Raw genomic sequence first — 26,203 nt, 5'->3', positions numbered from 1 at the left:
TTAGTGAATTGGGTCCCTCAATTTGCATCTTATAATAAGGATGTTATCATACTGGTTTATGGCACAGCTCTTTAGTTTTTATCTCTCTGGGGCTAGATTCCCCCTCATGAGTTCAATATAAGTCTATGAACTAATGCAATTTTTAAAATGCTTTTCTTCTATGTTAACATTAACACCCTTATGAGTGAAAAAGCTTTGCTCCCCGAAGTGTACAGAATGTTTGCATTCACTGGAGGATGGGATGGGATATTAGCCCTTAGTGAGAGCCAGGCCAGTTCTTCAGTGAGAGTAGTCAAGACGGGAATCTGATCTGTCCCTGAGAAGAGAGCGCCTTTCACCTCTTTGCACTGAGACATAATCTCTGGTGTGTTCATTCCCTTACATTTAGATTAATTATAAAACATTGTCACCAGAATATTAAAGTAATGTTTAATACACAGAAGGGAATAAGGTATTCTGGAAAATGCATAATTTCCCTATGATGATTTTGCCAGTTGCATGCAATATGATCTTTTGATTGCCAGCTATAGAAATATTGTGACTAAGCTTTCACTAGCTTTTTATTTTTGCAACCATCCTGTCATAGCACTTTGAAAACTGTAAGCTTGGCCCATCAAAAAAAAAAAAACTCAGGATGCCCATGCTGGAGTGTGCTCTCACTTGGTTTCCAAGAGGGGGGTGCAGGGTATGGCAGCCCCTTCCACTTCATCTGTTCTAACATAGCTGGGTGTGAGAGAAGAGACTGACCACACACACACACACACACACACACACACACACACACACACACACACACCCTGTGTCCCTTGAACAGGGGAAGGTGTCAACTTTCCTCAATGGAAATCTCAAATCTTCCCTCTTGCTTCAGATTTTCCAGACTCTGCTGCAGCCACACACCCAGGAGGGATGGTCTAAACCAATGCAGAGCCATGGCAAGTGGAATGTTCCTTGCTGGGAGTGGCTGAAGTGGGACCAACACTCCTCAGGGGACTGCTCCTGGGGATTGGTTACCTCAGCCATCTCCCTCTAGGTCACTGGGCTCGGGCCTTGGCTGTGTTGGTTGACAACCAAGTGTCGTTACCAGCGTCCTGTCCTTCGAGGTCTCACTCCAGGTCTCTGCAGGTGAAACTTTCCACTTCAACAGTCATGTTCTTAAATAATAATATGGATTATAAAAGGCACTTTTCAGTCCATATGCTTTCTTCACTGACCAACTTGGTATCCCCCGTTCTCTGTCCCAGCACCTACAATGCTGGCTGAATTCTTCACACTGTTGAAAACTAGAATTATTTATTACATTCTATTCCTGAGTGCCACCCAATGGCAGTATTCCAGATCCTGCCATTTTGTTTCTATTCTCTTCAAGGCCTCTCTTCCATACCTCTCTGACCCCAACCTCTGCTGTTCGAATGTATACACACACAGACACACACACACACATACACTATGGATGTACATGTGAAAACTAAGCCTTCACACCTCAAAAGGCTCAGAGTCTGGAAGCTTAATTACCTCTCCATTTGCGACACAGAGGCCTCTTGGGTCAGAGTTAAATATGATTTCCAGTAGGAGAGGGGATAGGTTTACTCAGCTCCTGCCCATCCCACATCTGTTCTGTAGACACAATGACTCCTCAGGCCAGATACCATGTTAGAGGGAAAGACCCAGCTTTCTGACATTTCCCTCTACTACCTGGAGTGTGGGTATTTAGGATACAGAAAAGTTTCTGAAGACAGGACTCTAGAAACTAGAGCATGAGGTCCAGTTCCATTAGGCTGGTATCATCCCACTCACAACCAACGAGCAGCACCCATAAGACATGAATAGGTGTGTACTCTAAGGAGCATATGCACAAGGAACTGGGGGTTAAACCATGTGCAGGCACTGCCTTACTGTAAAATAGGTTCCCCTTTACAGACTGTGCCAAGGCAACCTTGTACAAGATGAAACGCAAGTCAATTGAAGACAAAAGGACCTCAAATTCATATGGAAAGATTTTGAAAATGTTCAGAATCTAAAAATAACACATCATATTTTATCAAATAGCACCAAAAACACTAAGACAATCTATAGTAAAAGCAGGGGTTATCTGATAAACATCTAGTCTGCATAGAAAGTGAAATCATGTTTATATGCTATGTTTTCCCTTACTGACTCAGGAAGAAGGGATTGCTTTCTGAGTCAGTAAGGGATTGCTCTCCCCAGGGTCTGAGAAGTGAAGGTCGGTTGTTGCGTTGGCTGAGTTGTGGAGGATGGAATAATAGGAAGTACAGAAGACAGACAGGGAGGTGAGAGGAAGAGTGTATCATTGCTATCTGAATCCAGGAGGGCAGGCAAATTGATCATATCAACCCCCATATTCTCTGTCTGCCTACCTCAATGTTGAAAACTGAATTTCATTGCCTGCCATGGCTGATGTGGAAGTCTTGAAATAGAGAGCAGGTTTGACTTCTTAGCTGCATGCATTTTTCTAACATAATTCTGGCGGACACTCAAAACATCTTGCAAACCTGACCTAAACATACATGCCCTTTCAAAATTAAAGTCATAATTTTCTGTGATCACTGCAACCCTGTTCATTGTGGCAAAAATCTCAAGCAAGTGGTCTAGTTCTTTTCCTTGAAGACTTCACTTTTCTAGCCCTTAGCTCTTGCACTTGGTTTTTGTTGATCTGTCCTCTTGCCATTGCATCTACCAGCTTTTCATCCAAAAGTTCTTGGTCAGGAAGTGCCAGGACCTCTTCAGGATCATCCTTGTCAACTGCCACCTGCTGCCCATATTCTGAGTAGGGTTCTGGGGAAGGGTTCTGCTTTTGGCAATTGAAGGGGGAGTTCCAGAAGAAACCAGGGTGAAATGCAGAGTTCACAGTTCAGTGTCAAACAGGAATTCTTAATGTTCCTTGAATGTCCTGACAATAGCTCTGGTGTGGGATAAGCTACCTTGCTTCTGGGAGGAAGAGAGTAGGAGGCAAGAGGAAGGAACTAAGAAAGGGATCAGATGATAAGGCCATGACACAAGAACACAAAGGTCTTACTTCTGAAATCCAAGTTTCAAGAAAAAAAAAAGCCCCAACCTGCTCAGTCTTATTGCGCAGAGAATCTTCCTCTGATTCCCTCAAAATACACTTGCTTATTTTTGATCCATGCCTTCATTAGAAAATTTATTTAATGCTGTGACCAATATAAGTATATTTAGCAACAATAATATGGCCAATTTATTTATTATAATGTTTTATTGGTGAATCACCATGAGGTACAGTTACAGACTTACAAACTTTCATGCTTGTGATTCAGTCATACAATGCTCGAGTACCCATCCCTCTACCAGTGCCCATTCTCCACCACCGATGACCTCCCACCCCCCACCCCAGCCCCCCCACCCCACCTCTGTGGCAGGGCATTCCCTTTTGTTCTCTCTTCTTTTGGGTGTTGTGGTTTGCAATAGAGGTATTGAGTGACCTTTGTGTTTGATCTATAGTCTACTTTCAGCACACATCTCGCATCCCAAGCGGGTCCTCCAACCACATTTTACCATTGTTCCCTTCTCTATCTGAGCTGAGAATACAGCCAATTTAAAAAGTCAGTATCTGGGCCAGAGAGACAGCAGAGGGCCTTAGGTGCTTACCTTGCATGAGGTTGTTCCCAGTACCACAGTCAACAGCCTCTGAACACAGAGTTGAATAATTCCCAACCACCACAGGGTGTGGCCCAAAAGTCCCCCAAATTAAAAGAAAAAAATCAACATACAACATTTATAAATAGGCTGGTGAATCAAAAACTTTATTACATCTCTCCCTTCCCACCTTAGCCACCACCCCCCATACCCCACCCTGCACCAAAGTCCTTAGAAATATCAACCTACAAAAATTTTTCTGTTTTTCCCAGTTGAAGTTCTCATTTTTCTCAGACTTTATGCTAAGGTATTCAATTTTTTGTGTTAAAGATAGAAAACAATTTCTCTCTAGGAACAAAGTGACCTGTTCAGGACTCCGGGTCTTTATCTTTAGTCTCTTTCTTGTATGGGTGTCTAACAATTATCACCCCATAAGAAGATCTTTTGTTGGCCTTTCTAGACAGTCTGAGATGAATCAAGACCAGAACAGATGGGGAATTTCTATATACCACTGAACAATAGAGTCACTGTTTTCTTTATAATAATTAGTATTATTATTATTACACAATTTAATCCAATAAATACTCAAAGCCCAGTCCATTCTCTAGGAAATTCCAACACCTTCCCAGATCAACCTACTACTTATCTCTTGACCTCCTTTCAGTTTCCTTCCATTCATTCCAGTGCCCGCTATAATCTGTCTAAAATTTCCCTTTGAACATGATTTTGAAATTATTCCTACCTGGCATATCACCTGCAGGTCCCTGAAATATAGCTGAAATTAATTTTCAGACTTAACATTCCATTATTTTCATAGACAACTCTTCTATTTTGCCCCATGATCTAACCATTCCCCTCCAAACACTATGGCACTCCATTAAGCTTGTTTGCTCTCATCTTTTCTCTTATATCTAAATATTACATGCTCTTTGGTGACCATCTGAAAACCTAACGCTTCTGTGGGCCCCAGAAAAGTGATCTTTCACAATCCTATGGAGTGTGTGTCTCTCCCTTATGAATTAATCATATTGTATCTTTGCATCTTTAATTGTCTGGTTTTATATTGACAATATCACTCTACCCATCCCCTCAAGACAAGTTGTAATTCCTTTAAAGACAAGCATTGGGATTTTTTTTCTTCTTTTAAGTCACCTATGGGGCTTAGAACTTCACCTTGCACACTGTAGGTGGAGGAAATCAACTTGGTTTATGCTGATATTCCAGGAGACCTCATAGGGACTATACAGAGGAGAAATGGAGATTTCTTGGTCAGGTTCCATTTAGAATGCATTAGCAGCAGGTAATCAGTTCCAAGTCAGCTCAAGGGATTAGAATACATATATTTACACCCGTATAGATCATTTAACTTGATTAGGACAAGGACAGCACAACAAAACTGGTTTCTATTACTACTTTTCTTCCAACTCATCTGCTGTTCATTTTCGCAAAGAAAGCCAAATTCATGAGAAGACATCAAATGTATACTCATTTCTACCAGCTGAAAAAAATCTAAAGTATTTCACTTAGATATGGTATAAAGAATAAGGGCCTAAGAGCTAGTCCAGGGGTTATGCATCTTTGTTTTGAATCTCACTGGTGCTAGTTTGAATCTCCAGCACTGCATAAGATCCTCCATACATAGTCAGAGTTTACTCCTAAACATCGAGCAGAGAATAGCCCCTAAGCAACCACTGATGTGGCCCCCCCAAAAAAATTAGATGTAAAAGAATAACATCCCCATTCACTGAAGGCAGCTGATGCTTTTTTCCCTGGTTTTGCTGTCTACATTGGCTAAGTGAATTATATATTAGCATTTTTAAAAGCCCTCTCTTCTTACCACATCAGCTTAACTGCGACTAGTTACTTAGTAGAATTCTAATTAATTTAGTTCTCCATTGGTGGTGATTTCTGATGGGCAATGACTGTGCTTCTTACCTCTTTGTGTTCCTTTCCTAGCACTTAGCACAGTGGGTTGCATATAGCAGGGCCTAATAAATATTTGTTGATTGAACAAATGACTGTGCCTTACTGTAGTTGAAGAAGATTCACTAGTGAATTCCCTGGACATGCATCTTAGAATCAAGCCAGTCTCCCAGTGCTAAAGGACAGATAGCAATGCAAGCTCCATGGGAAATCCTGACACTAGCCTTGCCCAAAAGCCAACAAGACCAGAACTCTGAAAGCAAAGTCACTTTGAGCATGCTTCCTAAACAGATTAATTAGCACTGTTGTCACTTTTTTCCTATGGTATTTCAACCTTGGCATACATATGGTGACAATATATTCTAGAAAGAGATAGATTCTGGAGGTCAGCGTACAGAGGTTAAAAATAAAAGTTCTAGAATCTTTACTACTGTTCAATATCAATTGTATCACCTTGGACATGCCACTTAGTTTTTCTAAGTGTCCATTAAATGGAAATAATAAAGTATCGACCCTTCAAGATTGTTATGAAGAAATGAAAACATAAATATAAAACTCTTATATCTGTGAGCCTAGTAAATTCTCAGTAAACATCAGCTGATTTTCTTATTACAGCTTGAACTTATAATTTGCTCCTTCCCAAGCTTCAGACATTCTGACAGGTGCAGATAAGGAGTGTTGGGTTCAAGCCTGAAGAGATTGTGTAGAACACTTGCCTTGTGTTCAGCCAAGGGTTCAATTCCCAGCACCCCATATGATACCCTGAGCCCTGCTAAGAGTGATCCCTGAGCACAGAGCCAGGAGTCAGCCCTGAGCATTAGCAACATGCCCCCCAAACAAATTAAAATGAGCTCCCCCAAAAAGCATGGGTCAGAGATACAGCACAGGTGTTTGGCACACACCTTTCATGTGGCAGGCTTTTTATGATCTTCAAACCCCCTGCAGCCAGTGCACTGCTGGGTGCAGTCCTGTATTCTGCAGTGGTATTCACAGCCCTTCACTCAGGATTGGCTCTGTATGCAACAAGATGTCACATTTCAGACATAGTGTACACTTATGTCTCCAGGCAGCAGAAGACATGTGGTACTCAGCAGCCCTCGATGGCATACACCTTTGAAAAAGCCCTTTGATCCTCTGTACTCCCCTCCAGCAGAGAGAAGAGGAGAGAAGAACATCCAATCATGAGGTCCAAGCCTCAATGATCAGCTGTAGCCTGGCCACTGCAAATGCAGCCTTTCAAAAATGGGAGCCTCTTTTAAACATGACAGATTTAGATGCCAAACAAAAATTGCTACAACATTTTTTTCCTGTTCCATGAATGTATAAACAAAATGTATTTGATGAGAAGTAAAGAAAATCCCACATTTAAAATGACCCACAGTCCATATGCCCATCAATCTCATAACTGAATATAACACCCCCTCTTCTAAGTCAAGCCCAAAATGGTTGGACGGTTCACATTGTGGTGACTATTGGGTATTCCTGGGGAACAGGATATAGAAAACAGGCTATTTTCTACCCTTTGGGGTGGTTTCAGCATGGGATCCTCAGGAATGAGTCTTAAATGGGGTTAATTATATAGAAAGGTGGGCAAGCATAGCTAACATCCAGATCACTCCTCCCAGCTGCAGGCCAGCAAGCAACACCATCCACCAGCTGGACCCAAAAGGGCCCAGAAGTTATATAAAAAATGAATAAATAAAAATCAAAATTTTTAACAATAGCCCAGAAGTGACTCTAGGCAAATCCACACTAAGTAGATCATATTAGAGGGAAATCTCTCTTGCTTCTTAGTTCTGAGCTTTGAGCATTTATTTGCACTGGGGGTGTTTTTCCATTGTGGTTTTTTTTCCCTTTGTAGATAAGAAAGAGGTAAGATCAGGCACTCAGAAAATAGGGGTGATTGTGCATATCTTGAGGCAGAAAGGAAAAGTGGCTTCGTATGACTTTCCCCTAGCTTTCTGTGTATCTGGGATGAGAAAACTGTTCAGCAGGTACTGTGGAGCAGAAGGGGTAGCAACAGCAATCAAAGGTGGCTGTTTGCCTTGCAGTGTCAAGGAATTCAGCCAACTCTGGGGAAGAAGGCGGGGTGGGGTGGGAAGTTGAAACTATGAGAAGGCAGATGACTTCTCAAACTGTCTTTAACAGGCATATTTGACTTGTCCTTGTTTTCTGAGACTTCCCTCTGTCCTGCTCCTGTTTCAAGGATGACTTGGCCCATGCATACTCCAAACTGCTACCACACATAGCTGCTGCAGCCATACTGTACCCTCAAGACAGTCAGTGTCGAGTCTATTCAGAGAAGTAAATGTGAACATAGTGTGGCTGGCAAGAGTAGCACATGGCTGTAGAATTGCTGAATGCAGCAGATCTAATAAAGGGTGAGGTAGTACTTGTACATCTCTAAATAGAGCCAGAAACCCTTGATCAAAAGGGAAAATTAAAAAGATTTCATCTTGCTCAGAAATAGAATGTGCGGCATAAAAAACATATTGAATGGAATCCTCCTCACAGCCCAGAGTTGTATCAAATTTTGGTCCATCCTCTTTTTCCTGCATTGCTGTTTCTCCACCTTTGAACTCAAAACTCAAAGAGTCCAGTAACAAGATTCAGGCCACGCTATTGGCTAGCTGTGTTCTCTAATGGAATGGGATGTGGCCTCAAAATTCAAATTTAGTGGGTGTTTCTCTTAACTCCTGTCTAGAGAATAGAGCAGATTGTGGGTTCTATTTAAGTCATTTGAGATGAATTTGGTTTGATGAGTAGTTCTTTTTTATGCCCTTTTAACTTTAAAAGCTGTCTCCCAGCCATTCTGGTCCCTTCATTTATTTCTACCATCAGAGAGGGGTGAAGTAAAGGAAGAATCCTTCCAGGTAGTGACCTAAATGTTCTCTGTCATCAGGATGCTGCTTAGAAACCCTTGAAATATAGGGCATGCTTACATGTTCCCCACTAGGACTGGCACCAAAGCAAGCTTTGATTTCATTCTTAAATCCTCTGCCATGCACACTTTTCTGCTATTCCCACTTTTAAATTTAGTAGGTCACAAGGGAGTGATTTACTGCTTGAATTCCTCTGCTCAGAACCAGGAGGCTTGGGTTCCAATTCAGAGTGAGCCACTAATTGGGTGATTGCAGGTGGCTCTCACTTTCTTCTCCAGCTGTGAGATCCTTAGGTCTCTTCCTTAGTCTTTGGGACTCTGTTGCCTCAAGTGAGTAAAACAAATGAGTATGTGGTTCCTTTTAGTTCTTGTTGTTTTTTGTTGTTTTTTTTGGGGGGTGGGGGCCACCCAGCAGTGCTTAGGGCTTAGTCCTAGTTCTGTGTTCAGGGTTCACTTCTCCTAGGCCTCAAGGGACTACATGTGATATTGAACCCCATTCATCTGTGAGAAGATCTACTGCCCTTCCCACTGTACCATCGCTCCAACTCAACTTTGCTGTATGTTTTCCTACCTCATTTTTAGAATCTTTAGGAAGATTGACTCTATTATGTGTTTGTCAATATCCTACAAACTTTACACATTGCCTGAAAGCATTTTTTTAAAAAACGTTAAGCCAGAAAAAAAAAAGTAATGTGATGGACCATAAGTCATCTTCATGTATGCTGAGATAGGAAGGAAAACCACTCTAAGTCTTGCTAGAGGTGAGACAGAACCCTGAGGGAGTGAGCACCCTCTGAACGGTGGTGTCTCTGTTGGTGTCAAAACTAAGCAACTACCCCCCCGCCATTATCCTCCATGGGTAAGAGCTCAGCTAGATGCATCCTCCATAATGCAACGTGTTCTTGCGACAGTAATTGTTTTCCAAGTTCCAACAGATTAAAAGTTTCCCCAGTCCCTTCTCTCACACTCTTGCTTAAAGAAGTAAGAGTTATGTGGTATGTAAGAGAGTCAACAGCTGACAAAATGCTTCACTTCTTTTTCTCCCTACTGCTACTGTCTGGAGACAGATTATTAAAATCAGAATTCTAGATAGGCAGAAACACTAATGCAGAGAAAAAATTGGTAAATAATTATCTTCTTCAACTTTAACCTCTCCAGTCCTCAAACTAAGAAACTTATGTCATTGCAAGGGAAATTTAAAAAAATATTTTTTCCTTGTTGGAATCAAAGACTTGGCTCCAATACACATGGTCTTGAAAATGCCAAGCAAAAGTGCCAAGGAAACATTCTGCCTAGCTTTGAGGCACTTATTAGACCACACCAGGATTGCTCTCCCTGCCTGAGGTTTGTCTTCAGGGTCGTACATGTGACTTGATGGTAGAGGAGCCTTGCATCTGCTAGTTCTTGGTTTGATTCTTGGCACTACAAAAAGAAAAGATTTTTTTAAACTCCCACCTAGGCTGGATACTAGATATTGCAGGAGCTTCTTTGCAAGACTTGGTGGATTCTGAAGTCTGACAGACCTTTATTATTGAAAATCTGTATAATAGTAAAATTAATATACATAAGCCAGGCATATTTGGGAGGGTAACAACAATGTCTGGTATTTGGTACCTTCACTCCTCAGTTCCTGGGACACTGTCTTGTAATCTATGTTTAGTGCATGCTGGGTAACCCATTGATCTCTCTGCAATTTGAAGTATCACTCCCAGGAGAGAGCACGATGAAGACCCTAGTCTGATTTGTCAGTCACTTCTGCTGCTTCCACCATTCATGGGTAACCAGGACCTTGATATATCACACAGGGAGACACTTCCTTGATCATTAATCTTGTATGGATTTTCCAATGTCCTAGCTCTTACATAAAGCCTTCTTTTCATAATGACTTTTTATTCCCTTCCAACTTAGAAGAGTATGGAGAAAGAAATTGGTTGGGGGGATGTTAGTAGGGCTCCCCCAGGAGCAATTGAGAACCCAAGGACCACTCCCAATACTGACAATTTGGTGCTCAGTCCGGGCTAGGGCCTCTACAGGAGCCAGAAGTGCCAGGGTTCATTATTGTTTTTAATGTAGCACTGTCCTGTAGACTGTCCTCCCGTTGTTCATCGATTTCCTCAAGCAGGTACCAGTAACATCTCCATTGTGAAACTTGTTGTTACTGTTTTTGGCATATCGAATACACCACGGGGAGCTTGCCAGGCTCTGCTGTGCAGGCGGGATACTCTTAGTAGCTTTCTGGGCTCTCTGAGAGTGTTTTTAAATGAATATTTATATTTTCCAAAGGTAAAGGGTAACGAGATATATTTTACCCATTTCCTCTGCATCCACCCCAACCCAAAAGAATCCCTTCTTGGAAAGCCCCTATCTGTGCAGACTGACTTTTAAAAGAAATCAAAGGTGGAGGTGGCAACAGACCAGAAATTGGAGTTTAGTGAATGCCAACTGCAATTGTCAAGGCTGCTGCTGCCCCCTAAACCACAGGTGTTCTCTCAGTCGGTTCTCCCTTTTGAAGTGGTGTCACTCCAGGTGTCAGCAAGAAGCTTGGCATGTTCAAGAAGCTGCTGTCCCAGAACCCTGAAGGGCCATAGGTTTCCACAACACAGAAGTACAGCATACGGTAGAAAGAGTGTTTCTCGGGAAAAATCTCCTGTCTTTAAGTTCCAGCTCACCATGGTGAGAGGAAACACTCAAAAACACACTGAGGCTACCTAATCAATCATGGTCTTTATCTTTCATGAGAAAGCCACTGAGGCAAAGAGATATCAAAGAGGCCCCAAGATCTCTAGCAGTAATGCAGTGATGGGTAGGAAGAGAAAACACCTCATGTCTTTCTCCACAGACATCTTTGATCTGATAGTGCATAGAAGTGATGCATGTGTGGGTTCATGGTCACTGGCATACTAAATATGGCAGACAGTCCCTTCTCTGAGCTATGGATTGCAGGGTCATTAGCTGTGGACTAGACACATGCTTCTCTCATTGGTGTACCTTGTACAAGTTCTGAAACCTCAGACTCAGTTTTGTCATCCATAAAGTGGATGTTGTGAGCTCTGTTGCAAGGAGGGTCCAACAAAACTTCTAGAAAAGCCCCGTCTGTGTAAAGTGGAAGGCAATGTATTCCTGTAAGGTGTGATTATGTATGATGAATAAGAAGGAAAGAATTCCGAAGCCAATTATTTTACTATCTTTTCACTAGGCTAGGTAATCTAGCCAGAGGGTGAGCGGATAAGATTTTCCCCACTTGTGTTCACAGCCAGTATGTTAATCTATAATACACAGGTGTCTGAGTTCCATTATTTATAAACTTATTTTAATATGCTATATTGTTTCCAGCACTCTTCTGAATCTCCAGGCAATAGAAAACACCAAACTGAGAAAAGTTCTTTGCAAATTAACTGGGCCAGGGAAATTCTTGCCACCTGTTTGTAAACCTAACCTATTTGTGCCACTAACTTCTAAAGAGCATAGCATTATTGAAGTTACCAGAGCACTGCCTACAATCAAATCTTTTTCTCTTGCCTTCTTGAATGTTTTCCCTTATAAAATCTGCCCCAACTTTCCCTATGTAAGTAATAAAGAAGTTTTATGTTTGTTTGTTTGTCTGCATTAAGATATATTTGCAGCAGGTTTGGTAACCTAAAATTAGAATATTTAATAAGCAACTACTGACATTTATCACCTTCCTTGGGATTTACCACTGACCTCGCGATGTTATCTTTCTTGAACTAAATTAAAAGACAAATTCAAACCCTGCATGGTAGCCACCAAAAGCATATATTTGAAAAACAGAATTCAGTGTGCCTTATTATGCATTATTTAATGGTATGCAAATTATAAGTCAGACAGTTAAGGAATCCACACTTCAGCATTAATAAACAGCAACATTACTACTACATTAATTATGATATTGCTAAGATTTATTCCCAAGTTTTGCATTTTGATTCTCCTTGAAAATTTATGCCATCTGATAAGCAGTAACCTATCCCCCCCACACACACCTCCTACCCATTCCTCAAATCTGTTCCTCCTACCCACCCGATGGATGTCTGCAGGAAACGGATACAGAAATACAAAGTCCTAAGCAGCTGCATTGTCTTATAAGCATTAATAATTAAAGAACAAGCAAACACCACCTAAAGCTCCAACATTTATTGTGTCAATGTTAAGCACACTTTTTAAAAGACAACATAGAATGTATAGAAACAAGGGGTGGGGGGCTCATGCTCATTTCCACAATACGGGTAATTAGGTTGGCTGGTTTCAAAAGGGCCAGGATGCCGCGCTCTGGACAGCGATGGTGGGGCAGGGGGGAGGGGAGGAGGGGTGCCTCTCTATGGGACTTATTCACTGTTCCAATGTGGGTTTGTTTTTTTGTTTTTACTTTTTATTAAAAAATATAAATAAAATGGCACTGCAGGCCCAGGCAGGAAGGACTCTGCAGGACTCTGTCTTCGCACAACGGCTTCTTGGAGGCTACTGTCAGAAAACATCACAAACTAGCAGGATGACAGACCACGGTGACGTCGGCTGGGCGGTATGTGTCCACCCCGCCCCAGGGGGCTTCAAATTTTCTCAGAACTTAAGGGCTCTCGAGCTTCCATCCGAAAACTGCCACACATCTTGAGCTCTCTGGGTGCTACGCCGAATGGGGGTGTGTGAAGAACCTAGAAAGAGGTTGGAGACAGAGGAGGGAGGGGGGAAAAAAAAAGTACAGGTGTGACTTGGCCCAGTGATTTTCTGTTCTCTAACTAAGTCCTTAAAATTATCACTTAAGTCAACCACAGGTTATGCCACTGGCATCTGAGATATGATGGCCAATGCCATCTCCTCCATCCATACCTCCCCCAAGCTCTGACTGCTGAGTCCCTTCCCCCTACCTCCCCACTTTCTTCCCCAAAAGGCCCAGATCCCCTGCCCCAGCCTATGAGAGACCTAAAATGCTGGGGACACACCTGGAAAGAAACACTAGCCCTTAGAACTGAGCAGACTGAGTAGGAAACGGTCCTTTACTTGAGGAGAACAGGGGCGGGGAGGAGGGGAACGGGGACATTTCCTTAAAATAATAATAAAACTATAAAGAAACGAAAAAATCAAAATTGATGTAAAAGCAGCACAACAAAAACATGAAATGTCATCAAGTTCAACGGTCAAAGCAGCTAACAATTTACAAGAGGCGAACAAATCTCTGAAGAGGAAATCAGAACCCAAAACAGTTGCTCCCAAATGGCACCAAAAACTGCCTGCAGTTTCTTTCAGACATGCAGTTTTCTTTTCTTTATTTATTTTTATTCTTTTTTTTTTTTCGTTTTTGGAAGGGGGAAGGCAATGGTGAAGGGAAGAAGGGAATGGTTATTTTCCTCTGGGGTTCCTCCCTGGCTGTGCACATTCACTTGAAGCAGCTGATGGGGGGACTCCGGATATGCAGAGGAAGAGGGCTACACTGTGGCATTCCAGACCTCGTTGCCATGGCGACCTGAAGCAGGGGCCTGGGGCCCTCTTCTCCCCTGACTTGGCGCAATAGAAGGCCCAGGATCTGGAGCTCAGCTGCTCTCCTGCATCCCACTACCCCCAAAGTAGAGACCATGGCTGAGTGAGTGGGGGCCCCTTTGGGTTCAGGTGGGCTCTGGGGAATCCCATTCCCCATTCAGCCCAGGTCACTGTCCATGAAGCCCCTTTGGCTGATACCCCAATCAACCCCCTTTGTCAGACCTGTTACCAAAATGTATAGCCCTAGCAGTCAAAGTGGAGTATGGGCATATAGTGCATTCATGATTATTTTAAAGCATGACCCCCACCACACCCCCCAAGAATTGAGGGATTCTGCTTTAAATGATAAGACTTTGGGGAGACTTCTTAATTTGCCTTTTCTGCTGTCTTAAAAGACCTGATTCATTTGTGCTTCCTTTGGTAGTCTTTGCCTCTTTATCAAAAGGAAAAACAGTATTTAGATTAATCATTGAGTTCTGTCCAGCCAAGTTGAGGTACTTGAGTTTAATGTCCCATGTGAACTGTTTGGGTCGCCTTTTCCATTTGAAAAGGAAGAATTAATCACATCCCAAAACCAGAGAGAGAGAGAGAGAGAGAGGGAGAGAAAGAGAGAGAGAGAGAGAGAGAGAGAGAGAGAGAGAGAGAGAGAGAAACAGGCTCATCCCCCTATAGGCTGATCCATGGACCTTGTGTTTTAGTAAATAAAAGAGTGGGCTAATGGGATAACAAGATGACAGCAAGCAAAAATGCACTCCTAACAAATCCTGTCTCTGATTTGTAGCTACAGTCATCCTGGAATAAGTGAACATGATCCCAAGTCTCTCTAAAGCTGGTTTCATTTATTCTTAATTGGAAACCTGCAGGGCCTTAAGAGATACTTAGGAAAATTTCCTACGTGGCTCATGCTTTTGAAAAGTTAGCAGACTTTTTCAAAGCCATTTCCTTGCAGGTTTCAAGAACACTGTCAATCTCATCTCATACTGACAAAATCCTTATATATTTTTTCAATAGGAAGTTGTCTGAAAAAAAAAAAGAAAAAAATGGGCACATTTTTGAACTTATGATGCCCAGGGTCAGTGGAGTAACAGAATCATAATGAAGAACATACGATTACAACACAGCCATCAAATAGCATGTTTGTGTGTGTGTGTATGTGTGTGTGTGTGCAGGGGTGGGGGTGCGTGTATAGGGGAAAGAGGTTTAAAAAAAGAAAACTGTATTTCCTCTCTTATTCTCTATGAGTCAAGTGCTTACAGCAGGACAGGATAAGGCCCAAAACTTCTCATCTCCTTTGCAGGAAGGCCTGAAATATCCCGGAACCTTCTAACAAACTTTTAGTGTCTGTGCATAAAACACCTCTTTCCTTATTTCTGCAAATAACTTTATACCTAACCCCCACCACTGCTTCCTTTCCAAATCTCACTTCAAGTTTTATGCATATATACAGTAGGTACCTATTACATAAACAAAAATGGTATTTAAATAAACTATTCTATCACAGAATGCCTTGGAAAAAACTCAACTACTTCACACTTCCTGCCAATACTGGTACAAATGAAGAGTCAAGTGTCTACCTCACTTCTTAGCAACCTCTTAAGTGTGTTCATTTCAGTCCATTTGTGTGTCCTAAACAAAGAGAGGAATGTAAATAGATGGAGGGGTAGTGTAAAGACAATGGAAGAGTTTCTGGATTAAAATCTGTGAGAAACTACATTTGCTGACTTCCTATTTATTAAGTTATTCTCAAAACAAAAATTAAAGGGAAGATTTAAAGCACCAGGAGTTGGGGTAATGTCAAGTACTGTGTCATACAAACTTACTTGAGAATTTTGAAAAACTGTTAGTGCCCTTGATATTTCTTCATTTTAAAAAAATATATCACAAATTCATCCTGTGGTTGTACATGGCATTTTTGGTATTTCATATTAACATTTTTTTCAGTGTCTGGAGACAAGTTATAACATATAAGTTATGTTCTCACTGCCTAGGTTTTCATTGTTCATTTCATTTCAGAAATATCATTTTCCAAAAGAACTTCAAAAAAAAACTAGGAGACAAATTACCTGAAAGAAACTGTCTCCCAATCCAAGCATTTAACATTGGGATCATGGAAAACTAACGTGATCTGTGATGAATCCCCAGAGGTCCTCACCCCTTTCCACTCCCCCCTTTTGATTTAAGAAATTTGAACAGAGAAGTGTACAATATCCACCATTAATTTGCCTGTCAGGATGCAAAACCTAATTACACTAAGAGCACCCTATACTGAGAAATGAAAATGAATGCTGTATATAAAGTCTGTACAGCTGCACTTGGAGTGCCTAATATAAGAGTCCTACAAACACACAGAGGTTTTACGGACATTCAATATGGTGAGGCAGCAGTTACCATGTTTAAACCTGGTGTGGCGCTGGGGAGTATTTCTGCCTTGAACAACATTCTGGATTCAGCTGTGAAGTAACCTAATCCCATCTATCTTCTCCTCTCAGTTCACTGCCAATTCTCAAGTTCTTCAAGAACTTGAGAACCTGATCCTTCAATCCACCCCAATGCTCTCCTACTAGATTCCTCTCAGCTTTAACTCTGCTTCCCACCCAAACAGGCACAAAAAGGAAAAAAAAAAATCCACAAACATCTTCTTGCTCTTTGAGAAAGATCACATTACTCCTGCTTCAGGTGTAAGGTGTGACAGGCAAAAACCACCTCACAGGGAGCAAAGCATCAAACTAAGCAAAAGAAAAAATGCTACCACAAGATGACAGCAAAATGAGTTTTGTTTTGGTTTTTCCAAAAATAAGAACAATGTTGTAACCATTAGTCTGCACTGGGAACAGGGAGACAGTATAGCAGTGCTATATGTCTTCATGAAGCAAACAGATGCTGCATTTGTAAAATGACCACACTTTAAAAAAAAGAAATATAATTAATTTGCTTTCCAAAACCTTTCATTTCATAAATAGGTTGGTCAATAGATCACTAAATGGTATTCCTACCCTCACTTTCTATCAGCCAGGAAGACCCAATAAGAAAATAAGAACACTGAAAACATGTCCTGTCTAGGGTCCCTTGGATCCCAGAACACAAGACAACTGCTACCACCACACATATCAGATAACCAATGGTTGATTCCACAAATTTGGGTAAACTCATCATCACTACCCTCTCTCTCTCTCTCTCTCTCTCTCCCTTCCTCCCTCCCTCCCTCTCTCCCTCCCTCTTTCTCTCTCTCTCTCTCTCTCTCTCTCTCATAATTTTAATCTGATGCCTTTGTTTCTGTATTTTTCGATGGGGTGGGGATTATTTTAAATATGAGAAAAGACTTATGTGGAAATGAGAGAGCTAATTTTTCATCATTTTTACATTATGGTCGAAGATAGGGCAAGGGTGGGAGAATAGAAAAGAACAACAAGAACAGCAAAAAATTCCAAAGGAAATAAAAGTTTAAGATGCTATTTATTGCCAGTAAATTTTTTTCATTTATATCTGAATGTATTATGGCTAAGAGATGAAGGGGAAGTTTTAATGTCAGATTGAAAACACCTTGCATTTCTTGAAAATAATTCTACAACTATAAAGTCTAAATTTACTATTTCCATGATTTGAGATGTCTATTTTAGCATAGAATACTTTATCTTCCTTTAAGGTATAATACACGCATCAAAATGCCCACAGAAATAATCCTGAAAAAGACTGACTGGCCTTCTCTTAAAACCTGCTATTTTCTTGAAAGTAATTTACAGAGTGTGTCAAATGAGGACACAAGAAGCTTACATTGTGTACTTTAATTTTTTTTATTTTTTTCAATAAAGGGACAAAATGGGTGTATGAACAGGTTAATGCAGACAACTGCCAAAAAAACACAGACAGTGGTTTTTCCAATAGAACTTAACAAAGACCAGAAACAAATACAATAAAAAGCCAGGTTGTAATGACCTTTGGTCATCCAAATAAAAAAAAATAAAAACAAAGAAAAATAAAGATCAAATTAAGTGCCTCTGTTTTGAACAGGGCACAGAAGCAATAATAAATAGTGACTCCCATAGTAAAAGATAAAATTTCAAGTTACGACAAACAGCTTTCATTACAGGAATAGAAAAGGCCAATAACAAAATATTCTGCATTGCCATTTACAAAAAAGTATTGACTAAAGCGGGCTTTCTCTTTAATATGCTTTGCATATGAAATTCTTTCCAATCTAAATATAAAGCACCATTTAGTTTTTGGCAATGAAAAAAACTGCAAAACATTGGTTGTTTTTTTTTTCTTTTTCTTTCTTTTACTGCATATGAAGGTAAGATGCTGGAATGTAGGGTGGGAGAAGGAAAGGGACAAAAAGCACACTACATAACAAACCAACGTTATTCGCTTGCAGTACTGCATACAGTATGGCAGCAGGAAAAAGGAACAAAAAAGGATATGTACAACCCCTATGACAGCCATCCGTGTGACATTCTAGCAGGCTCCCCCAAACCGCCATTATATGGCTTCTCATCTGTATAATGTCACACTTTTTTGTTTCTCTCTTTTTTTTTGAAGCATACAAATAATTTGCACTATATTATCCTGCCAAATTAAAAAAATATACTGTGGCAGCCTGTCTTTTTTTTTCCACTACCAAAAAAGGTACAGTGATACCTTTTAAGAGAACAAGCAACAGTTAAAAATACAAGCTTCAATATAAATACTATAGTGCCTAACACTAGATGAACATTTAATTCAAATACCATTCTAGAAATACAGAAAAAAGACCATAAATGTGTTTTAGCATAGGAATCAACATGAGTGTGCATTTTCCTATATTTAAGTACTATATAATCTTAAACCTTTCCCCAATGTATGTTTTTTTTTTTACAACCTGAAGAGCGGTGTGTATCCAAGGCATAAAATTTCCACTACCATTTTTAAATGGATAACAAGTCTTGTAACACCACCAAGACAATGGAACCCTAAAATGCAGTTCCCCCCTAAACATAATGAAGTGTTTTTTAAAAAATTTTTCTTAACATTTATATTTTAAAAAGTTTTGTACAAAAAAATCCTTGCACTGTAGAAGCGAAAGCAATCATTCATTTCTATGTTAAGTGTATTCTGTTTTCCATTCACAGCGCTTGCAATGTTGAGTCCAAGTAAGTAAGCTCATTAGTCAAGTAAATGGCTGGCAAAGTTTTTTTAGTTTTTTTTAAATGCTCATCATTGAGATTGTGTTCAATTTTTTTTTCAGCATTCTTGCAACTTTTCCCTTAAGTATAGACCTGTAAACTGGGAAAATTGTACAGTGCACTTAATTGTCCTATCTGAGCAGGTTTATTTTATACTCAACCTCTGTATCTCTGATTAGAGAAAAGATACAGACATCACAGGCAGAGTCAAGTGCTATTTGAACACCAACTGGGGCAGATGCTAGCTTAATAAAAATAAAAAAGAAAAACAAATAAAAAATAAAATAAAAACAATGAATCCTCTTCCATGTTAACACAAATAGCACACAAGTGTATGGAAAAGAAATGAAGTACAACTTTTAGGGAGCACAGACATATATACTGCTACTCTTAAAAATTCTTTCTCTTCTTTTTTAGAATGTCACATTTAAATGCAAGTCTTAAGAATTCATAGTTAATCATCATTGTATCAATATTAGCTTATTTATCTGTTATAGTTTAAAATGGCAAATAGTACCACATTGTGCTAATAAATCACATATTTTGTTCCTCTGTTGCCCTCTGTCAAACCTTATTGTCAGCCTCTTCTTTTTAATATGGTATACAAGGTCTTAAAGTTTATTGTTTGATTGTCCATTTGACAACCAAGCAGATATGGATCTATTTCTTTTGATGCCAGAACTTTTTAAAGACATTATTTAAACAAGCATTTTCTTGAAAGCATTCTTTTCTAATATATTTAATCATGTTTCAGGGCTTTTGCTCATTACACATTCAATTTAATCGTCATTTAAAAAATAAAAATAAAACTCTGGGCCAAAAGCCCTTTTCTTTTAAGCTCTCACCAGGAGCAAAATAGTTTTTATACTGGTATAATCAGTTTTGTTTACAAGATTAAACTAAGGGGGAAATGATGATTAACTAGGACATAATGGGTCATATTTTTAGGTAGCCATTGTTGTGAGAAATACAATATAGAATTATATGCTTGGTCCTAAGGTTTATCACCTCACCCAATGCTGAATTAAGCTACAAGTTTATAACAAGTAGAAAGAACCATCAATGTGGTTTTAATAGATCCAAGGCACTCATTTCAAAACCAAATGATAGAATAAACTTTTGTTTTTCTGTGAATTTGTAGATTCAAGGCCTTTTTTTCCCTCTCCAATTGATTCACTTAACCCTTTAGAGACAGACATTTAGCCCATAGAGATTTTTTTCAGTGCTATCTATTCTGTCTATTGAGGGTTAATCCAAAGACTTCTTTCCTCCTCACATTATAAAAGAAAACTGTACATGATATGTATTACAGAATGTATGCAGCATGGTCTCTCTCTCGTTCTCTCTCTCGTTCTCTCTCTCGTTCTCTCTCTCTCTCTCTCTCTCTCTCTCTCTCTCTCTCTTCTCTCTCTCTCAGAACGGAACTGGAAATAGCAACATGTTTGCTCAGCAACGAATCAGGGACAATTTAAAATAGCCATAACATACCATACCATACATGCTGTCTAAGTTTAAAAAAATAAAAAACATACACAACATGTAAATTATTGCACAAGAGAAAGGCTCAAAGTTTGCGTAAAATGCAATAGTATTGCCCCATACAGATCATGCATTCAAACGGTGAGAACGTAAAGGAATTTAAAAAAAAGAAAAAGAAAAAGAAAAAAAAAGAAAACGGAAAAAAAAAACAGGTGTGCTGGTGACAAGCACTCTCATATTCTTAGCTTCCATTACTTGTTTGTTTTGTTTTGTTTGTTTAAATCACATGGGACTAGAAAAAAATCCTACGGGGGGAGTGGGGCTGGGGGACTATAGGGAAGGGGAGTGAAAAAGGAAGTGTCAGGTGGGAGTGAGGGCAGGGTATTAATATACCTCTATTCAGTTTTTATATCATTATTCAACACTCGATCGCTGTGCCATTTTTTCATGTGTTTCTCCAGGGTACTGTACACGCTAAAAGGCATCTTACAAATTTCACATTTGTAAACGTCCTTCCCCACCTGGCCATGCGTTTTCATGTGCCTGGTGAGCTTGCTACTCTGGGCACAGGCATAGTTGCACAGCTCGCATTTATAAGGCCTTTCGCCCGTGTGGCTTCTCCTGTGGACAGTGAGATTGCTACAGTTCTTGAAGACTTTCCCACAGTACTCACAAGTGTCGCTGCGTCTGCCCTCTTTTGAGCTGGGCCTGCCCGGGCCCGGACCACTAATATGGGGCGTGCTCCCTCCACTTCCCGTGCCGCTGCGCCCCGAGATCCCTCCGTCCAGCTCCCCCGGCGGCGTGGAGAAGCGCAAGCTCCCATTCTCCGAGGAGTGCTCCGACGAGGAGGCGAAAGGCGATTGTCTGGAGTCTCCGAAGCTAAGGAAGGGATCTTTGAGCTGCCTGGAGGCCGCGTAGCCCGCGAGCCACTGCGAGTACACGTTCTCCGTGTTGGGCATCGCAGCCGGGGGTAGGTCGAACTCCTTCTCGAGCTTGATGCGCTTGGAGAAGGGGCTCAGCGAGCTGGGGCTGCCCAGCAGCAGCTTTTTGGACAGGCCCCCCGAGGCCGACTCGCCCGGGGAGCAGCCACGGCCGTTAACAGTGCCATCGTCTATGCGGTCCGACTCACCGGCCACAGAGTCTTCGTCGCAAGTGTCCCTGTGGCCCTCGGCCTCGGCCAGGTGGCCCCGCTTATGCTTCTCGCCCAGGACCTGGTGGAAGGCCTCGCTGAAGTGCTGCATGGAGCTGAGCACCATGCCCTGCATGACATCGGGCAGGGCGCGGCCCTCGTCGCCCACGCCCACCACCGCGCCCCGCGAGCTGTTCTCGTGGTGGCGCGCCGCCTCCAGGCTCAGCCCAAAGCCGTAGTCCACCCTCTCGCTCTCCGTCAGCTCCTCCTCCTCCTCTTCCTCCTCTTCTTCCTCTTCCTCGTCGTCCTCCTCTTCCTCCTCGTCCCCGTTCTCCGGAATCAGGTTGGGGTCGTTCTCGCTCTTGAACTTGGCCACCACGGACTTGAGCGCGCTGCTGGCGCTGCCCACCAGGTCGCTGGTGCCGGGTTCTGGGGAGCTGGCGGTGGAGAGGCCGTCGTCGGACTTGACCGTCATGGGGGACGACTTGTGCATGTGTGTCTTCATGTGGCGCTTCAGCTTGCTGGCCTGCGTGCACGCGTGGTCGCACAGGTTGCACTTGTAGGGCTTCTCGCCCGTGTGGCTGCGCCGGTGCACCACTAGGTTGCTCTGAAATTTGAACGTCTTGCCGCAGAACTCGCATGACTTGGACTTGACCGGGGGCTGGGAGGGAGGAGGGGCAGATTGCAGAGGAGGGAGGGGGGGCGTGGCCAGGAAGGGCGGCTTGCTACCTGGCTGGAATGGTTGCAGTAACCTTTGCATAGGGCTGGGCCGGCCTGGGGACAGCGGTGGGCTAGACGTGTTCCCTGCCAGCTCTCTAAGTCTCCTAGAGAAATCCATGGCGGGAGGCTCCATAGCCATTGGATTCAACCGCAGCACCCTGTCAAAGGCACTCGGGTGATGGGTGGCCAGGGCCATCTCTTCCGCCCCCAGGCGCTCTATGCGATGGGGGTCCAAGTGATGTCTTGGTGGTGGACTAAACAAGGGGGGAGTGGGTGGAAAGCGCCCTTCTGCCAGGCCGGAAGCCTCTCTCGATACTGATCCTGGTATTCTTAGCAGGTTAAAGGGGTTATTGTCTGCAATATGAATCCCATGGAGAGGTGGCTGGGAAGGACATTCTGCACCTAGTCCTGAAGGGATACCAACCCGCGGGGTCAGGGGACTTCCGTGTTCGCTTTCTAAGTAGATTCTTAATCCATGAGTGTTCTGTGCGTGTTGCAAGAGAAACCATGCACTGGTGAATGGCTGTTTGCAAGTTGTACATGTGTAGCTGCTGGGCTCATCTTTACCTGCAAAATAATACAACACCAACATCAATGTTTAATCACTGAGGAGGCATTAGCAATTGCTTACTTCTGTTCCATCTCCAGCTGTCCCTGCACCCAGCCTCACCCTCAGGCCTGACCTCTGACTGAGAGAGATCCCCTGAGAGAGATCCCCTGTGAGATTCACCCTCTGTGTGGGGATGGTACCTGGCAACATGTGGCTGGAGGGGGTGTCTGGTGGATAATTTGTTCTATCTCCCTGCCATTTCACGCAGTTCTAAGAATTTAAACAAAGCACAACATCTAGACCAATTCAAGCTTGAAGGTGACAAGCCTACCTTACAGTGAACCTCTCCAATACCTTTGGAACTTTCCCTGCCTTTCTCCAGCTGCAGTTGTGATGGCAAGCTGTTTTCTCTCTGGGCCTCTGTTTCCTCATTTGTTACCTATATGAGACACTTGGACAAGGTGACCTAGGAGAAACTTTTCTACGTCCTAAAACCCATCATTCTAGTAACCCTCTGGGTGGCAGGTGAACTTTCTAAATAGGCAATCATTTCATGGAGGTATCAAAAATGAGAAGGTCAACTCATTACAATTCTCTACGGCCATAGAGATGCTTTTCATCTTAGCCTAGAGTACACTAATTGTTGATGTGCTAAAAATGAGAAGGCACTCATAAAATAATTCTGCAGGAGAGCAATAGCAGGCAAGCCTCCATCCCAACCTGCATGGGGGCCAGAGGGTCCCAGTGCCCACAACACCCCTTGGGCTCTCCCATTGGTATCTCCAGGAATGGTGCAAGCATCTCCAAAGGGAAGCTTGATTCGGATTTAGCCAATGAGGCTTCACCAAGGCTTTTGGAGTCCTTTCTCCAGTCTACAAGTGCAAGTCTGGAGAAGTCAGGAAGAGTGACTGCTGCCAACTTCAGCAGACTCTGCATCCTCGTTTAAGAACAGTTAAAGCCGCCAGCACCATGACGGGCAGCAGGCTGAGAAATGCTACACTCTCCTCCTCCTCATTATTTTGAGAGGCTAACAACGGTGAACCAAATTATACAACATCCTGCGCCCTCGTCTGAGCCTCAGCTCCAGTTGAGAAAGAAACAGAAAGATACAGTTCAGCTAGTCAACTCTTTGGCCAGTAGCCAAGCAGTCTGGAGAAGGGCCCTGCTTAAGTCATATTATTTCTCTCGCTGAAAAGAATCGAGAGTGGTAAATGCCACTTTGGCAAAGAGGGGCCAGCTTGACTTCACAATCATTCATTTTGGGAGATAGCTAAATTAAAAAACATATATACCCCAAGACCAACTGAACAGTTTACCAGGCAACTGTGGTATTAAAAAATGTGCAGATGTTGGTAGCCAATGGATAAGGATGAGAAAAACGGATAACTTCCCAGGGATTCCAAAAATGGCTGTATAAAATACAAATGTGAACTAATAAACTTTAACCCATCTTTTAAAAGAGAGGCCAGGGGAGTCCTTAAGACTTCACTCCTGTTTGTCAGTAACTTTTTTTAAAAGAATATTTTAAAAATAATCATGAAGCTAAAATGGGAGAAGGAAGAATTAATCAGCTGTGATTCCTCCATTTAGAAAGTCAGAAACAAAAAGCTGGCATGATCTGATCTTCTCAGGAGTCCCAAATATTCTTATTCCAAAACCTGCCAGCCTCATTTAGGTACTGGTCTGCATAACGGACTCCCTGCCCTGGCCTTGTAATTTACTTTACAATGCTTTTATAATCTCACTCATGGGTAAATCTCTTTAACAAGATTAGACGATAAGATACCAAAATTAGGTTTCAAGCATTTGCCTAATATGTGTGTGTGTGTGGGGGGGGGGGTCGGGGAGGGGGGGAGAAAGGCAGAATGATTTTGAAAGAAAATGCTGACATTAGTCTCACATTATCTTCCTATTTTTGTTTGCCTCCTGTCTTCAAAGGGAAATAAAAAGCATCATTGAGTGTATTTTCATAAATGTTTTGTTGTTGTTGAACAATGACTTGGGTGCTAAATAGGAAGGGGAAAAGCGATCTGGTTCCCATTCTGGTTGACCCTCTCTGGATTTCTCCTCTCCCCTTCTAAGACTCTGTGATTTTATCATATATTTAGACTGACAATCTGAAGCAGGCAAGTAAAAAAGAGATTTGTCAGTTGAAGCAAGCTTTTAACACTTTCAGCACTCCAAATGCCTTAAATCATATTTTACCATTTACTATTGTATTGAAACCCTGGTCTGGATGCATTATTAGTGATGTGGCCTTTGCAGGCACTATGGAGGAGACCACTGATCGATTCTCAAATCTACAGCTTTCAGTCAAGGCTCTCCTCTTGTCTTCATTCCCAAAGACTTAAATTAGAAAAACGCTTTTTATTTTGCTGTCCGGAGCATGCACATATTTTGTTTGCAGAGCTAGTTGTGTGATTGTGTAATATGTTAACACTCTGCTGTCTCCTTCCCCTCTCGTACATCAGGTCAGGGAAAATGGCATTTTATCTTATAATGAGCATACAACATACAGTTTCCACTATCACATTTTAGTATTCCCATCAACTAGATAGTCTAGATCATGAGGGCAGCTAGTGTAATCATAATGTCAATGAGAAGGGCTGTTACGATTTAGACTAAAGATTACATGGAAAGAGCTGCTTTGAAACTGGTAATTATTACCAGTCCACTAATAGCAAATGATGCATTACAGTTTCACCATATAATCTGTATTTCACTCAGCTCATGCCAGTGTACCATATTATATTACAGAGCTCACAGATTCTAAATTCCTAAACTGCAGTCATCAATAAATGTGTTACTTGCCATAATTTGTGAAATTACTTTGTTCATAACATCTTTGATGGTTTAGAAAGACCAGAATTGATTTCCTGCGTGGCAAAATTAGGGCTACATTGATTTATTGACGTGTAAAATATAATAATATTCTTCATTTACTCTGATGAAAATCAACTTCTCAATTTGAGAGCCTCATTGGGCATTCACAGGGATTGCTTTGATTTAGAGCAATAAACTGAGACCTGGCCCCAAGTATGGGTACTTACGGCATCAAAGCAGTTAAAAAAAATCAGCTATTAGCTTCCCCACCAGCATTTGTTTTATTTTATTTTATTTTATTGTATGGGAAGGAATGACCCCCCTCCTTCTAATTGGTCACATGACTAAATTCTCAAGTGACCTCAAAATTTTGAAGAACAAGGAGGTCTTAACTAGGTTCTAGCTACTATTAGCGTGTGACTCTGGGACAGACACTTCAT

General features: G+C 41.7%; 1 protein-coding gene across 4 annotated transcripts in view; it reads right to left on the bottom strand.

The window, feature by feature from the left end:
- Nucleotides 1-12,550: 12,550 nt before the first annotated feature.
- Nucleotides 12,551-26,203, bottom strand: part of BCL11A (BCL11 transcription factor A) — a 99,969-nt gene continuing 86,316 nt past the window's right edge. The window contains exons 5-6 of one of the 4 annotated variants that reach the window (XM_056128892.1): nt 20,935-22,957; nt 12,551-13,080 (exon numbers count right to left, since the gene is read on the bottom strand). In XM_056128892.1, coding sequence (XP_055984867.1) covers nt 20,937-22,957 — 2,021 coding nt within the window. In that variant the 3' untranslated portion in view covers nt 12,551-13,080; nt 20,935-20,936. The remainder of the gene's footprint in view (nt 13,081-20,934; nt 22,958-26,203) is intronic. The other 3 variants (XM_056128898.1, XM_056128895.1, XM_056128896.1) reach the window with 3 other exon arrangements.

This window comes from Sorex fumeus, unplaced genomic scaffold, assembly GCF_029834395.1.
Source record: "Sorex fumeus unplaced genomic scaffold, SorFum_2.1 ptg000006l, whole genome shotgun sequence".
Lineage (NCBI taxonomy): Eukaryota > Metazoa > Chordata > Mammalia > Eulipotyphla > Soricidae > Sorex > Sorex fumeus.
Note: the sequence above shows the minus strand (reverse complement) of the source record. Positions and strands in the feature narration are given on the sequence as shown.